Source organism: Corticium candelabrum, chromosome 13 (genome assembly GCF_963422355.1).
Source record: "Corticium candelabrum chromosome 13, ooCorCand1.1, whole genome shotgun sequence".
NCBI classification, from domain to species: domain Eukaryota; kingdom Metazoa; phylum Porifera; class Homoscleromorpha; order Homosclerophorida; family Plakinidae; genus Corticium; species Corticium candelabrum.
In genome coordinates, this window is record NC_085097.1 from 7,081,569 (window position 1) to 7,095,903 (window position 14,335).

The 14,335-nt window shown below is 42.5% G+C and overlaps 3 protein-coding genes and 1 long non-coding RNA gene across 4 annotated transcripts in view; 3 read left to right on the forward strand and 1 right to left on the reverse strand.

Annotated features, from left to right (window-relative positions):
- The window catches only part of LOC134188874 (uncharacterized), a 13,070-nt gene extending 5,706 nt beyond the window's left edge, over positions 1-7,364 (forward strand). The window contains exons 15-27 of the mRNA XM_062657081.1: positions 275-344; positions 431-472; positions 548-610; positions 3,015-3,140; positions 3,217-3,365; positions 3,650-3,731; positions 3,811-3,915; positions 3,996-4,169; positions 4,223-4,497; positions 4,673-4,806; positions 4,863-6,007; positions 6,730-6,799; positions 6,863-7,364. Of these exons, the coding sequence (XP_062513065.1) occupies positions 275-344; positions 431-472; positions 548-610; positions 3,015-3,140; positions 3,217-3,365; positions 3,650-3,731; positions 3,811-3,915; positions 3,996-4,169; positions 4,223-4,497; positions 4,673-4,806; positions 4,863-6,007; positions 6,730-6,799; positions 6,863-7,026 (2,599 nt within the window). The 3' untranslated portion in view covers positions 7,027-7,364. The remainder of the gene's footprint in view (positions 1-274; positions 345-430; positions 473-547; positions 611-3,014; positions 3,141-3,216; positions 3,366-3,649; positions 3,732-3,810; positions 3,916-3,995; positions 4,170-4,222; positions 4,498-4,672; positions 4,807-4,862; positions 6,008-6,729; positions 6,800-6,862) is intronic.
- Positions 7,365-7,403: 39 nt separating this feature from the next.
- On the forward strand, positions 7,404-8,454 carry LOC134188637 (uncharacterized). The gene is made up of 2 exons (XM_062656806.1): positions 7,404-7,545; positions 7,651-8,454. The coding sequence occupies exons 1-2, from the start codon at positions 7,404-7,406 to the stop codon at positions 8,424-8,426; spliced, it is 918 nt and encodes a 305-aa protein (XP_062512790.1). The 3' UTR covers positions 8,427-8,454.
- Positions 8,455-9,484: 1,030 nt separating this feature from the next.
- LOC134188860 (alpha-1,3-mannosyl-glycoprotein 4-beta-N-acetylglucosaminyltransferase C-like) lies at positions 9,485-12,142 on the forward strand. Its single transcript, XM_062657064.1, has 4 exons — positions 9,485-9,561; positions 9,633-9,770; positions 9,885-10,139; positions 10,514-12,142. Exons 2-4 carry the CDS (start codon positions 9,686-9,688, stop codon positions 11,671-11,673), a joined length of 1,500 nt encoding a protein of 499 aa, XP_062513048.1. The 5' UTR covers positions 9,485-9,561; positions 9,633-9,685; the 3' UTR covers positions 11,674-12,142.
- LOC134188861 (uncharacterized) lies at positions 11,744-13,764 on the reverse strand. Its single transcript, XR_009971397.1, has 2 exons — positions 13,659-13,764; positions 11,744-12,176 (listed from the first exon to the last, which is right to left on the reverse strand). It is a non-coding gene; the product is annotated as an uncharacterized LOC134188861 (long non-coding RNA).
- Positions 13,765-14,335: the final 571 nt, after the last annotated feature.

Here is a 14,335-nt window from a genome sequence, read left to right on the forward strand (position 1 = left end):
TGTTTGTTTGTTTGTTTTTTATTTGATTTATTTTGTTTATTTTTGTTTGTTTGTTTATTTGTTTTATTTTGTTTATTTTTGTTTGTTTATTTGTGTTATTTTATTATTTTTGTTTGTTTGTTTGTGTTTTGTTTGTTTGTTTGTATTTTGTGTCTTTTTCATATCTATTTCTCTGTACTCTGCATGTGCATGTGTTTGTCAGTCTGTTAGTTTGTTTGCAATTATGTTTGTTTGTATTTTATTCTAATTATTTATTTAAGTTTGTTATTTGTAGAAGTGATCCTTCTATGCGACTTCACGAGAGAGTTTTCCCAATGATGATGCATAAGAACGCTCCTACTAAAGTGAGCAGGAATGCACACGACCACATCTCATAATCCTTCAAAAACTGTATGTATAAGGCCTCATTTGTGTTGTTTGTTGTTTCTAGTTTTCATTTTCTGATTGCTCATTTAAAGTGCAAAAGAGCAAGGTGAGCTACGTTGTTGTTGTTGCTCGCTGCATCCGATTATGTGAGATTTTATTGTCAAATTTTGTTGTGGTGTAGGAAGGGACGGGTCGCATCGTAATGTGGAGAGAGATGGGCATCATGAACAGTTACACGATGGAAGTTAGAACACAATAATGGCTGCAAACAGATTAAGTTAATAGACAGTTTAGTTGACAGTCAGCCAGACATATACAGACGTATATGCAACATACACAACATTGTGCTTAAAGGAGCACTTCACCGGTCCACACATATCTGACTCCACCCTCAGCGCTAAACGTTTCTAGTCACACATCAAGTTGGGACGTTTGGCGCCATCTCAGTGCAAACTTGATAGCGGAGCATTATGCTAAAGTTAGGAAACAAAAATGTACGAGGTGGTTTTTCAAATAACGTCCACTAGGTGTAGGTTTTGTTTTACCACTTCGTGTAAACCTTGATATTTGCTTAGGTGAAAGTAAAACTTGCTTTCGCATCACTGACTCGTCTTTAATCGATGGCGGAAATCACACATACGGCACTGGTTCGGCTGTAGAATGTGTGGTGATGCACGTTTTCATGTGTTTGTCACATCATGCAAACCCTTCTGTACTATAGTATGGCCTCCATTCATAGAAAGAAACATGGAGGAAAGTGCGAAAGACCAAGCGATCGCAAGTCGTTCAAGACGATCATGTGGAGTCTACAACGTATGAACGACTGAGTGGCTTATGAACTGCAATTTGTTTACTTTCACTTTCAGAGTTGCCTGAAGCATCTAGACTCGTCTCTTGTGTGCTCTAGTAGTTGGCCTCAGAAAGCAAGACTAAAACAATGTGCTGCGCAACACAGCAAGCGTTCGGTCCGCAGCCCAAGGCCTTAATGTACGTTAACGTCTACTGTGCTTGCATCAATCAGTGAAGTGTTTCTTTTACTTGGATTGAATTCAATCTGCAATGGAGTCATGGGAGATTTCGTAAACATTACTCTTTGGCATGCAGCACTTTCCAAAATGGCATACTTGGTGTATATCAGTGTGTTTAGCGTGTGTGTGTGTGTGTGTGTGTGTGTGTGTGTGTGTGCGTGTGTGTGTGTGTGTGTGTGTGTTTGTATGTCATGTTAAAAGTGTGTGTGGTATGCACGCAAATGTCTGGTCAGGATGCAAGATTGTGTTTTTGTTGACAAAAGAGAAAAACCCTGGCAGCTAGTCACAAACCACTTGGAGTATTTAGCCAGAGTCTTCAAGAGTCTCTGTGAGCATTCAGGTGTACTGCCAGTTGAGAAGCTCTGGAGATCTTATAGATGTGACATCTGACTAATTGATAGACAGACAGACAGACAGACAGGCATTTAGTTAGGAGTTGCTTAGTTTGATTTAGGTTGTAATAGTTCTGATTTATGAAAATATATTTCTTTGACAGAAAGACAGACAGACAAACAGACACAGACAGACAGTTTGTAGTGTATGACCCTCCTGAGTCACTATATTTTTTTGTTAGCTATTCTCATGTATTAGTTTAAGTTATGAAAATATATTATTGTGACAGACAGGCAGACAGACAGACAGACAGATTGTTATATTTGAAAGCTTACTCTACCAATGACAATTGCTAGCTTTATACAAGATTTAAGCAAAACGGACAGAAAGACAAACAGACAGACAGACATACCAGTAACCTGCACCTTTTGTCAACTGGAACATCCAGTGTGAATGTAGCAAGTTGGCAGATGAATATCATCGTCTTACATGCAAACATGGAGGTGGGCCTGTGTGGCAGCATGATGAAATTGTAAATGCATGGAGCACTTGTCTACATGAATTAAAGATTCATCACGAGAAAGAACCTCGACATCGTTACTCTGGAAATGAGAATAGACCAGACATAGTTGTGTACGACTCTGGGTGTAGCTATGACCTTGATGTAGCTATGGCTTATCCTTTCAGCCAAGACACTGTAAAGCAGGCAGCTTTAGAGAAGGTTTTGGTGCAGCAAAAAGGGAAGAAAGGAAGATGATCCAATAATATGGATAACAACAACTTGCCGGCAATGCATCAAGCCTCAATTTTCACTCCTTTGGTATTTGAACATTTTGGAACTTGGGGATCAGAAGCTACCAACTATTTAAACAAACTAGCCAGAAGATCAAGAGACATTGAAGGCTATACGAATGAAGCCGACTTTAGAGGTTTTTGGAGGAAACAATTCTCAATAATATTACAACGATATAACGCTAAAGTCATCCTCCACAAGCTGACTCGTGTCTTCCCTGGAGAAGTGGATGAGAACATATACAATAGAGACTATCAAAGTAGCTTGCATTAATTAAACTAAAGCTGAACTCAGTAGCTTGTTTGCATTTAGCGTTAGAAATGTAACGTAGAGTTTGTGTTTAAATAAATGAAATTGACAGACAGAATGATAGACAGACAAACAGACAAGTGTCTAAACACACAACTTACAGATATCTGTATAGAATGTTTGTACACACAGGTGAATACATCTAAACTGATAGTGGTATCTCAAATCTTGATCTTGCTTTCTAGACAACGTTTTGCGGCTCAACAATGGACAAACTAATTGATTACCATTTCTCCACAGCTGACTTAGAAACACTTGGTTATCACTTCTGTGACACAGTACTCGACTACTGTGACCCAGACAGAACAAAGGTAAAACAATTAATCGATTGAAATGGACTGAATGTAACAATATCTTTGTGCAACTGCTTTGTTGTTGTGTTTGCAGTATGAGCTGATTCTTGAAGAGGTGAGAGAGAAAGTCAAGGCTGATATATTGGCAAAACTTGATGCAATGGGAAAACAGTTGCCGCCAGGCACAGATCCATTGGATATGCCACTCTTGGACGGTGATTTTACGTCCGGAAATGAATCAAGGTTGTTGTTGTTGTGTGTGTATGTTGTTTTTTGTTTGATGTGTGCATTGATGTGTATGCACGCGTGCGCGCGCGCACACACACACACACACACACACACACACACACACACACACACACACACACATGCACGCACGCACACACACACACACACGTGCACGCACGCATGCACACACACACACACACACACACACACACACACACACACACACACACACACACACACACACACACACACACACACACACATTATTGAGAGTTGCTTATGTCTTGTCTGTATGTTAGTGATGTTGGCTCAGACAGCTCTGTGTCAGATGGATTGCCTGTGCATCTTCTTCACAGTGGGAATCGTACAGGAAATGGCAAGGTGCGTGTTTTGTTTCCGAATTTATTTATTGCTTGTACTTGATTGCATGCCAATGGTTGTACATTATTCTTTCCTGCAGAAAAAGAAGAAACGCAAAAGTCGAACAGAACGGAATCGCCGGAGATCGAAACTGAAACTTCACCATGAACAATCCAATGAGATGTCGAATTTTAGCAGCACTGAGGTAGGCCAGTATGCCACTTATAGACAATGACCATTGCCTCACAGTGATTACTACTAATATCCACGTGTTTGCTTTCATAGCCATCGGCCGTTCCTCTTACTGAACAGGATGTTCTCAATAGTGATCGTTGTGGCAAGTCATTGGCAAAGAAACAATCAGACAAAAAGGGCGTGGCACTGAAGTTGACAACTGTACAACAGGGAGGAGTACCGATGAACACAGAAGAGAGACTAGAAGATCGACATCTACGCAGGGTGAGCTCATTTAGTCAATTATTGTTTGCTTATTTATTAAATTTGGTGTATAGATTGAATATTTGGAGTCTCTCACTGACGATTACATACGCAGCAGTATGCTCATCACTGCAGGTAGTCCAAGCTCAACGAAGCTTCGAGCATTGGGTGCTGTCACACCCAGCGTGGCCGGTCTGGTGGAGGACAGACTGTCCGGTCGTGTGATGATTAGCGGCTACTCTCTTGTTGACAAGACAGAAGACACAACAGCAGGGACTTTGTCAGCTGGACAGACTTTGTCGGCTGAACAAACAATAGCAGTGAGGCCTGGACAGGCAAGACCATCGATGTAAGTGGACAGATGTGATGCATTTCTCACAGCTAGACTTGATTTACAACATTGTAAGTTGAAGATCTAAACGTCAAACCAGTCTAAGTCACACTACACGTCTGTACATTCACATTGTATATTGTATGTATCGTGTTTGTCCATTGTGATTGTCTAATTGTTGCTCGTTTGTCAGTGATGTGTACAGTCCTCCGAGGATTCGTTCGTCTGCTGGGTTTCGAGTTGAGTCTCCGTTTCTTCGCTCAAACAGTCAAGGACCAGGAGCGTTTACTGCTCGTTATGTCTCTCACCATTTATCAAATGAATCAGGTCTGTAACTCCCTCTAACAATTTACAATATTTTGAACGATTTTTATTGTGTTTAGGAGGTCGGCTGGCAGCTCTCTCTCATGCTCATTCGGGAATTCTTCGAAGTGCATTAGCATCACGACCAGCAACAGCCACACATTCGCGAACATCGTTGATCCAGCCGGTTTCAACTCGTTCACGAACTTCAATGCAACGTTCAAGTCGTCCCATCTATCACATATCAGATATAGTAAGACGGCAAGACACACCAGTTCCAGAGACAACGAAAACACACAAAAACACCGACTCACATCAGGACACAAAATACGATGACCAATCAGAGGCAAAGAATGGCGAAACATTAGCAGCATCAAACAGTACGTGTAGTATTGCTATGGCCATGCCGTTGGATAAGGACACAATTCAGTTTCTTGCTGATCGGCTCAAGGAGACGACATTACCAAGAACCAACTCGACAGCCCTTGTTCGATCAGGCCTGTTTAAAAAGCAGCTGCAAGCTGTGCAATCAATGAAACCACAAGTTTCATCGACATCACCACCAATCAAGCACGAGAGATACAACAACTCAACACTTAATAGGAGCACTAACCCTAACCCTAAGGCTTGCCTCAGTCCAATATCTCACAAGCCTGCAGCTCCTATGATCTCTGAAGACAAGAAGCAAGTGCCTAGTGCTACGTCACGAACAGCCGGCGTGAATCGTCTCTCCAAACTTACATCAGCCGTTGCTCAAGAAAAAGCAGCAAATCGGGAGCGAATTGATGAGCATAAAAGTGGTATAGCAGCTGCTGTACGTGAGAGAGAGGAGAAGCAGCAGCAGCAGCGATCTCTGACAAACATTAAGGAAGCATCGTCCTTGGCTAGTAAACATTACAATCATGTGGAGCCGACTTCGAACACTCAGAGTGTTGAGAAAGATAAGAAAAGTGTGGCTCCTCGTGTGCGTAAAAGCACCAGTGAACCCACGACTGGTTGTCACACCAGTGAGGTACGCAAGATGGTACAGACTGATAATGTACCTCGTACATCAAGATCAGTTTCTGGAGGTAGAAACGTAAGCCCCAAAAATTGTTCAAATGAATGCAAACTGGCAGCTCAAGCAGTCACGCCTGTGGATGGAAATTTACATGTGACGTTTCCGGAAAATGCTGGGAAGAAATTCACGCTGCAGAAAGTCGATCCTCTGACAAAATCAGCAGAGGTTTGCACACGTGCATTGCTGTGTGTGTGTGTGTGTGTGTGTGTGTGTGTGTGTGTGTGTGTGTGTCTGTGTCTGTGTCTGTGTCTGTGTCTGTGTGCGTGTGTGTGTGTGTGTGTGTGTGTGTGTGTGTGTGTGTGCGTGCATGTGTCTGTGTCTTTGCGTGGTGTGCATGTGTGTGTGTGTGTGTGTGTGTGTGTGTCTGTGTGTGTGTGTGTGTGTCTGTGTGTGTCTGTGTGTGTGTGTGTGTGTGTGTGTGTGTGTCTGTGTGCGTGTGTGTGTGTGTGTGTGTGCACGTGCGTGCATGTGTCTGTGTCTGTGCGTGGTGTGCATGTGTGTGTGTGTGTGTGTGTGTGTGTGTGTGTGTGTGTGTGTGTGTGTGTGTGTGTGTGTGTGTGTCGTAGTGTGCATGCACGTGTGTGTGTGTGTGTGTGTGTGCGCGCGCACGTGTGTGTGTGTGTGCATGTGCGTGTGTGTGCATGTGTATATGCATGTGTGTGTGTGTGTGTGTGTGTGTGTGTGTGTGTGTGTGTGTGTGTGTGTGTGTGTGTGTGGTGTGCGTGTCTGTGTGTGGTGTGCATGTGTGTGTGTGTGTGTCTGTGTCTGTGTCTGTGGGTGGTGTGTGTGTCTGTGTGTGTGTGTGTGTGTGTGTGTCTGTGTGTCCACGTTTGTGTGTGTGTGTGCATGTGTGTGTGCACGTGTGTGTGATCTATTCTCGTTTACAGGGTTTAAGCAGAGAACCACTAGAGCCTGCCATCATGTATCGAGTAGCACCAAAGCCAAATGCTGCAACTGGTGACGTCATAACACAAACCTCTCCATCCTATTCTACACCGACTTTGTAACTTTCATGTTTAGGTACTCCAACACCAACAATAGACATTACAATGGAAACATCAAAGGTCAACTATTATATAGCAACAAGAAAAAAGATGCCACAACTCAGACCACATCTGCGAGCATCGACTGCTAGCCACTACATGTTGCCCAGTGTGCGTCGCCAGAGAGATGCAGAATGGTAAGATGTACAACTGGTACAGTGAAGGAGGAGATATATTTTTATTTATTGTAATGTACTGGTGGAGTGGCGCCACGTGTTGGTAGGCAAACAAGCTGGACTGATGATCTTGCCTTATTTAATTAATAAAAATTAATTGTATGACTGACATGTATTGTGTTGATGTGTCACTCAGCAAGTCAATTTCACAATGAAATTTCGCTCAAGTTTTCCTAACATTTGCAGACAATTACAAAATAATTTACAATTTTATGATTAATTAAGTGTCGTGTTAATATTTTAAATAATTTTTTACACCGAAAACGTTAGTGTGTCAGTCAAATTTGTGTAAGAAAATAAAGCACATGGTACATCCGGGGCTTTCAAAGTCGTCACATGATCATGAAGGTCACGAAACTGCAAGTTCTTCAGTCGATATCTCCGGTACTTACTTTTCTCTTCGGTTTCGGTGGTGCTATTTTGGCTAAATTTGTCAAAACGCGACGTCTGTTGACCAGCTTGCTGAACTTAGCTGCAGCAGGAGGTAAAGACAATGCACGCACACACACACACACACACACACACACACACACACACACACACACACACACACACACACACACCTAATGCTAATACCATATTTTTCTAGTGCTAATAGCTGCTGGAGCTGTCGACCTCTTGTCAGACGGCAGAGACATTCTAAGCTCAGTAATAGCAGACATTCATGGTTATCCTCTTTCAAACCTCATTGCATTCTCTGCTCTCTTGTTGTTGCTCATCGTCCATGCCATACTTAAGAGACACACTGCAGAGCAGCCTCCTATTACATCTGAGTCGTGTCCTGTATCTCCAACAGGAGGCAGTGACGTCCAAACGTGTAATACCTTACACAGCGATTCAAACAGATTTATTCATTCTCAAGAAAAATCAAACGAGGTCACAGAGGATTTGGTGGCTCTTCGGTTGAAATCTGGCAGTCTAACGTCTGCTGTGGTCTTAACTCTTGGTCTTGGCTTTCATTCTTTTCTTGCTGGCCTTGCACTCGGAGCTCAGACTGATATCTCTCACCTTTTGAAGATTCTTGGTCCAATCTTGGCTCATAAGGCCTTGGCGGCGATGGCACTCGGATCTAGTCTGATTAGAGCTGATGTGGCTCACCATGTTTTTATTACCGTTGTGACTCTCTTTAGTCTTACAACTCCAGTTGGAATCACTTTGGGTACAGCAGTTCAGAGTATGACGGAGGAAATTATGTGGGAAGGCGTGTGTCTTTGTCTCGCTGCTGGGACATTTTTCTATATAGCAGTAGTTGATATTATACCAGAGTCTTTGAATGTTACAACGTCAAATTTGGATTTTGTTGCACAGATAGTAGCTCTACTGGTTGGATATGGACTTATGGCCGCTTTAAATATTTGGGTGTGATTTATTTCAGTATTGAAATTTTATTCAATATAGCAATGGTTATTACTTTTATAGATAGTGATAATGCTGTTGTTTGTCTGACTGACTGTCTGTCTGTCTGTCTGTTTGTTGTCTCTCTGTCTGTCTTCTTTTACTATTGAACACGAAAAGCAAAATTTTACAAGAATACTATAGGTAAAACTCCATCTACTGAGACATACAGATCGAATATTACAAAAATTCTAATGAATGATGTTCTGAATGTCTTTCATTGTTGTCCGTCTGTCTGTCTGTCTCTTTGTTTGTTTGTCTGTCAATACGTATATTTGCATATTACAACTGCTAGTACAGGCTAAATATTGTCCAGCGATGTAAGGTCGCTAACAGCAAAGCATCTACCAATCTGTCTGTCTGTCTGTCTGTCTATCTGTCTGTCTGTCTGTCTGTCTGTCTGTCTTCTTTCACTATTGAACACAAAAAGCAAAATTTTACAAGAACACTATAGGTAAAACTGCCTGTCTGTCTGTCTGTCTGTCTGTCTGTCTGTCTGTCTGTCTGTCTGTCTGTCTGTTTTCTGTCTGTCTGTCTGTCTGTCTGTCTGTCTGTCTGTCTGTTTGTTTGACACCTGTATGTTGGTTGTTGGTCTATTTATCAAGTGCATAGGGATATACATTGTCAAGCAGACCCACTGGTGTCCACCAGAACTGTATCTCTATATACGGCTCTGGTGTGCCCATGTGGGCCGGCCTCAGTGCCCAGATTTGCAGCATCACATGCAGATATGTAGATCAACATTCAGCAAAAGGCCAAGAGACTTTCCAGTGCACAAAACTGTTATTAAATGAGGCTGTAAGATCATTTGTCTTTCTGCCTATTAGAAGATGCTAACTGCTATACTGCATTTATAATAATTAATTAACTAACTAACTAAAAGGTAAGCAATTTGTTCTATTAAATTTTTAATACAATCGAGGAAATAAGCTTTTTAGATCAATTCCGGTCTCTCTACGTGAGAAAGAAACAATGTAGCATAGAAATGCTACTCATTTTGGAAGTCACGTGAGCTGCAACTGAAATTTGCAGAGGCGGTCCTGTTTTCATTGCGCCACTGTCATCAAACTCTCGTTACTGTAAACCCCGGAATAGTCTCAAGCAAGTACGACCATCTACAACTTTGTAATCGTGTGTACGTACACTGATGGTTGTTGTCTTGATGTCGATGTCTAGTTGGCAAGTCGAATTGCTGCTGCGGAATCTTGACATCTCGGATACACACGCCAATGGCAAGGTTGCCGGTAGCGCAGGTCGCTTTGGTCATCATGTTGTCGTTCATGTTCTTTCTCAACGCGTGGCTGCTTCTAACAGGTGAGTTGGATGCCATCATGCAACTGTGACACATTGGGGCGTGCGTATCCATGCAAACACGTGGGTCTAGATTCTGTTTCATACAGCTAACTAACTGGGCGTGTTGTGATGCAGACACTGTAGCTTTGCATGATGGCAACTTGGAATGTGAGGACAGGCAGAAAATTTTGTTGAGTACCGTCACGTTGTTGCAAGATGAAATTGACAGATTGAAGGCTATGAACGGGATTGACAGAGTCGGGCGAATGCGTAGGGAGGTTGGTGCTGAGAGAGATGCAATCGCATGTAATGACTCGGGTTTGTGTGCTTGGGACGTTGGAGTAAATAGGACGAGAGCAAGAATATTGGGTATTCAACGGAAGCAGAAAGGTGTGTCCGTGTGTGTGTGTGTGTGTGTGTGTGTGTGTGTGTGTGTGTGTGTGTGTGTGTATGAGTAGCGGTCAATGAACAATGAATGTGTGTGTGTGTGTGTGTGTGTGTGTGTGTGTGTGTGTGTGTGTGTGTGTGTGTGTGTGTGTATGAGTAGCGGTCAATGAACAATGAATGTGTGTGTGTGTGTGTGTGTGTGTGTGTGTGTGTGTGTGTGTGTGTGTGTGTAAGGTGTGTGTGTGTGTGTGTGTGTGTGTGTAAGGTGTGTGTGTGTGTAAGGTGTGTGTGTGTGTGTGTGTGTGTGTGTGTGTGTGTGTGTAGCTATAGACAATCTATTTGATGAATTATATTCAAATGGGTTTAAACATTGTTAGCATTTTTGGTCGTTGGTGTGCCAACTGTTCAACGGACAGGCAAAGGCCGCCAGTACTTGTCTACAACATTGGACAGTCTGCTGGCTCAGATGTCTAATGCAGACAGAAAGGATGTTGTCATTGTTGTCTTTGCTGCTGATTTTGACACAAAGAGACGTGAAGAAGTCACAACGTTGATTCAAAATTCATACACTTTGCATGTCCAGAACGGTCTCATTCAAGTCATTCAAGCACCAAAGTCGTTCTATCGTCCACTCAGCGGTCTGAAGAGAAACTTTGGAGATTCAGAGTCAAGAGTGAAGTGGCGCTCTAAACAATGTCTTGACTACGCATTCTTACTCAGTTACTGCACTGGTCTCGGTCATTATTATCTTCAGCTCGAAGATGACGTCATGTCATCTGCTGCGTTTCTAAGTGCAATAAAAGACTTTGTGGCTGAGCAAAACAAGCCATGGGTTACTCTAGACTTCTCTCGTTTGGGATTTATTGGAAAACTTTACCATGACCACGACCTACAGAGATTGGCTGCGTTTATTAAGTTTTTGTATGATGAACAACCAGTGGACTTTCTCTATCGATACTTCAATGCCATACTTGCACAAAAGAAGCCCATTGCACGAACTCCTTCTCTTTTCCAGCACATGGGTTTGGAGTCGAGTTTGCTGGGAAAAGTACAACAAACAAAGGATCTCAACTTTGTGGATAATTCGAGAGACTTCCACGACAGTGACAACCCTCCAGCTGTAGTTTCCACAACGTTGGACGCATTTGCGTCTTATGTTGCACACCTTTCGTACAGTGCATCACCAGGATATTTCTGGGGTCGACCGCCTGTGAGAGGAGACACGTTTACTGTCTTGTTTATAGAGCCGCAGATGATACGTCGAGTTGTGATCAACACTGGAGATGATGCCCATCCAGGTGACCATCTCAACTATGGACGACTAGAGATCAGCCAGGCAGCAGCTGGTCAAGAACACAGCAAGAAAAGCGATTCTGCTTGCGTTCAATACCAGACTGTGAAGGATTTTAAGAATGGACGCGTAGACGCGAAGCTGGACGCAAGAAGACCAACTAAATGTTGTAGAATCTACGCGACAGGAACACAAGACACGTGGCTACTGGTGAAAGAGATTGCAGTATGGACGACGTCTGTTTGACGTCATTTTAGGATATAAGAACACATACAGAGATGTTATTTATCCATATTACTCAATGACAGCGTCAGACTTGATTTTTGAGTATTTTACGCAGACCAAAACGCTAGAACGGTGTGACTGTACAATCAAATTTGAATGGTACACACTAGAGTACCGATCCAACCAATACTACGTCTATTCATGTCTAAAAACGAGTCCAACGTGCATGTCTCTCTACTTCTATGGCAAGATATGTCAAAATGGCGGTTTGCAACAGCAGTGCGGAACAAGCTACAGTGCGATATTGGTATGAAGACTAGTTGCAGACGCATAGTGCTCTAGTTCTAGACACTTAAGAGGTTTCACACAGCTGTGACAGCACTTGTAAACGTTTGTAGATACGGTAATTCAGCAGTCAAGAGCGGCCTGAGGTTTAGTCAACGTGCTAGAGATGCTAGTCCACATGTATGTAGTCCACATTTATGTAGTCTGCGCGTCTCCGTGGCGCCATAACACAACAGCAACTGAAAGAGAACGCTTGCATTTAGTTAACTAGCAATACTGACGAGCAACAGTGTGTAGCAACTACAGTAAAGTCTACCTGCATGAAGGAGCTCTAACTCTAGAGGATTAGCACATGCATTGTTTCATGTCGAGTCTTGCGGGCTTAGTCTACAGTATACAATCAGTTCTACACTTAACTCTGAGACTGATTTCTTGGGCTAAGAAATGCCATGCCTGTCATCTATCTCTATGTCTCTATACACAAAGTAAGATGTCACATGTGACACTGTCACCGTAATTTGGCATCCCCCCCCCGTGATTTGATACCCAGTGTACTATACCACCGGTGATATGGTACCCCATAGGTACCATTTCACCAGAACATTGACATCCATCACGGTAAAATGGTACCCATGTTTATGCCGTGTCTCAAAGCCATTGCCATCTTGTCAGACGTTCCTGTACGCCTCTAGAGGAGCTGTCGCCGTACGCATGCCTAGCGTCAAGCACCCCACTGGTACCTAGGCTCCATGCACGTTCTGTCATTCACATTCACATCAAAAGGCTAATTAGCATTCAAACTTTTTGAAACCAATATTCTATGAGGAAAAACTACTCCGCAAACTTAATCATTACTTATATCCGCCAACTACAAGCGCATGCACCAACTTAGGACCCTGCGTGTAGCAAAGTGCATACGTGTACTAGATCTACTGCGAACAAGAATTAGTCGCTGTAACTAGAAAATACGTAGATACTTGCAGCTTTTCCTTACTCTTGCCTCATGTATTCTAGCACAAGTAGTGTGGAGGTATTCACATACATTTCTGACAGAAAATCATTCCCCCTTCCTCTGGCTGACGGCAGACGTAGACAGGTATTTTTTGTTTTGAAAGAAAAGGTCGCATACGGTGCTCTTGCAATTTTAGGCAATGAAACAAATACCTTCTCATTCGTTTCATTCTACCATGTCACTGCTAGATGAATCAGCAAGCGATATTTGCGCTATCCCGCTTTCGTCGTTCCCGGATATTCGCTTGGTGAAAACGGCTCTCGTGAAAATTATGATTATGGTATCATAGCTATGAGGTACACCAATCACCCGTGATATGGTACCCTGGGTATCAAATCACTGGGGTACCAAATCGCCGTGACAACACCCTCTGCCCATCTCACGTCCCCTGGAGTTAGCCTGTCGATTGTAATCTAGAAAGCAGTGAAAAGTAGCCAGCAAGAGGACGCCTTGTCGGCAAGGGTTTGTAGGTGTATTCATGTGTATGCGTATGTATCTAGTGATACGAATTACGTAGCTTTCACTTGCAAGATTCCTACACATTCCTGACATACATTCAGTTTCTCCAGACATGGTCTACGTCGGTAGGTAGCTAGAGAAACAGCTAGATACCAAACTAGCGCTTTAGTTATGGCAACATGTGTATCTATTCATACTACAGTACTGTACAGTAAGTTGCAACAGTTCACGTGCACCATGCGTTACATACCCGATCACGACTATGAGGTGATGGAGTCCTTTGAAAATAAGATGAAGAAGTTGAAAAATATGACCAATCATGGTATAGAATAGCTGTGTAACGTGTACACTGAAAGGATAGCTACACAGCGGTCTTACAGTGGTAAGCTAACGCGCGTTATACTATATACGCGATTTGTCTAAATATTTTTATTTATTTTATTTCATTTTTATATTAAAATTATAAATTAAATTAAGTGTCTGTAACTGCAATAAATTTATTTATTTAAGTTAAAATTAATTAAATAATTTTAAAATATTGCACATGCGCACAAAGCAGTCTGGGACAGTGTCTAGAGTATTCTTGTCAAAATATACCTACTTATTCTAAGCTTTGCAATAGCAGTGCGGAAGCAAGCTAGTGCTGTCTTGGTACAGTAGACTACTACAGCTAGTATGAAGACTAGTTGCAGATGCGAGTCATACAGCACTGTAGTGTGTCAAATCTTGTGTTACACGCAATCCAGCACAGCCAAGAGCGGCATGACGTACAACTGTCTAGAGACGCTATTCTACAACTATATAGCCGTTGCTTTCCCGTGGCGCCATAGCACAACAGCAACTGAAAGAGAAAGCTTGCATTTAGTTTACTGTACTGATAATATCGTAAGTAACTGAGTAGCTCTACACAGTAAATTCTAGCTGCAT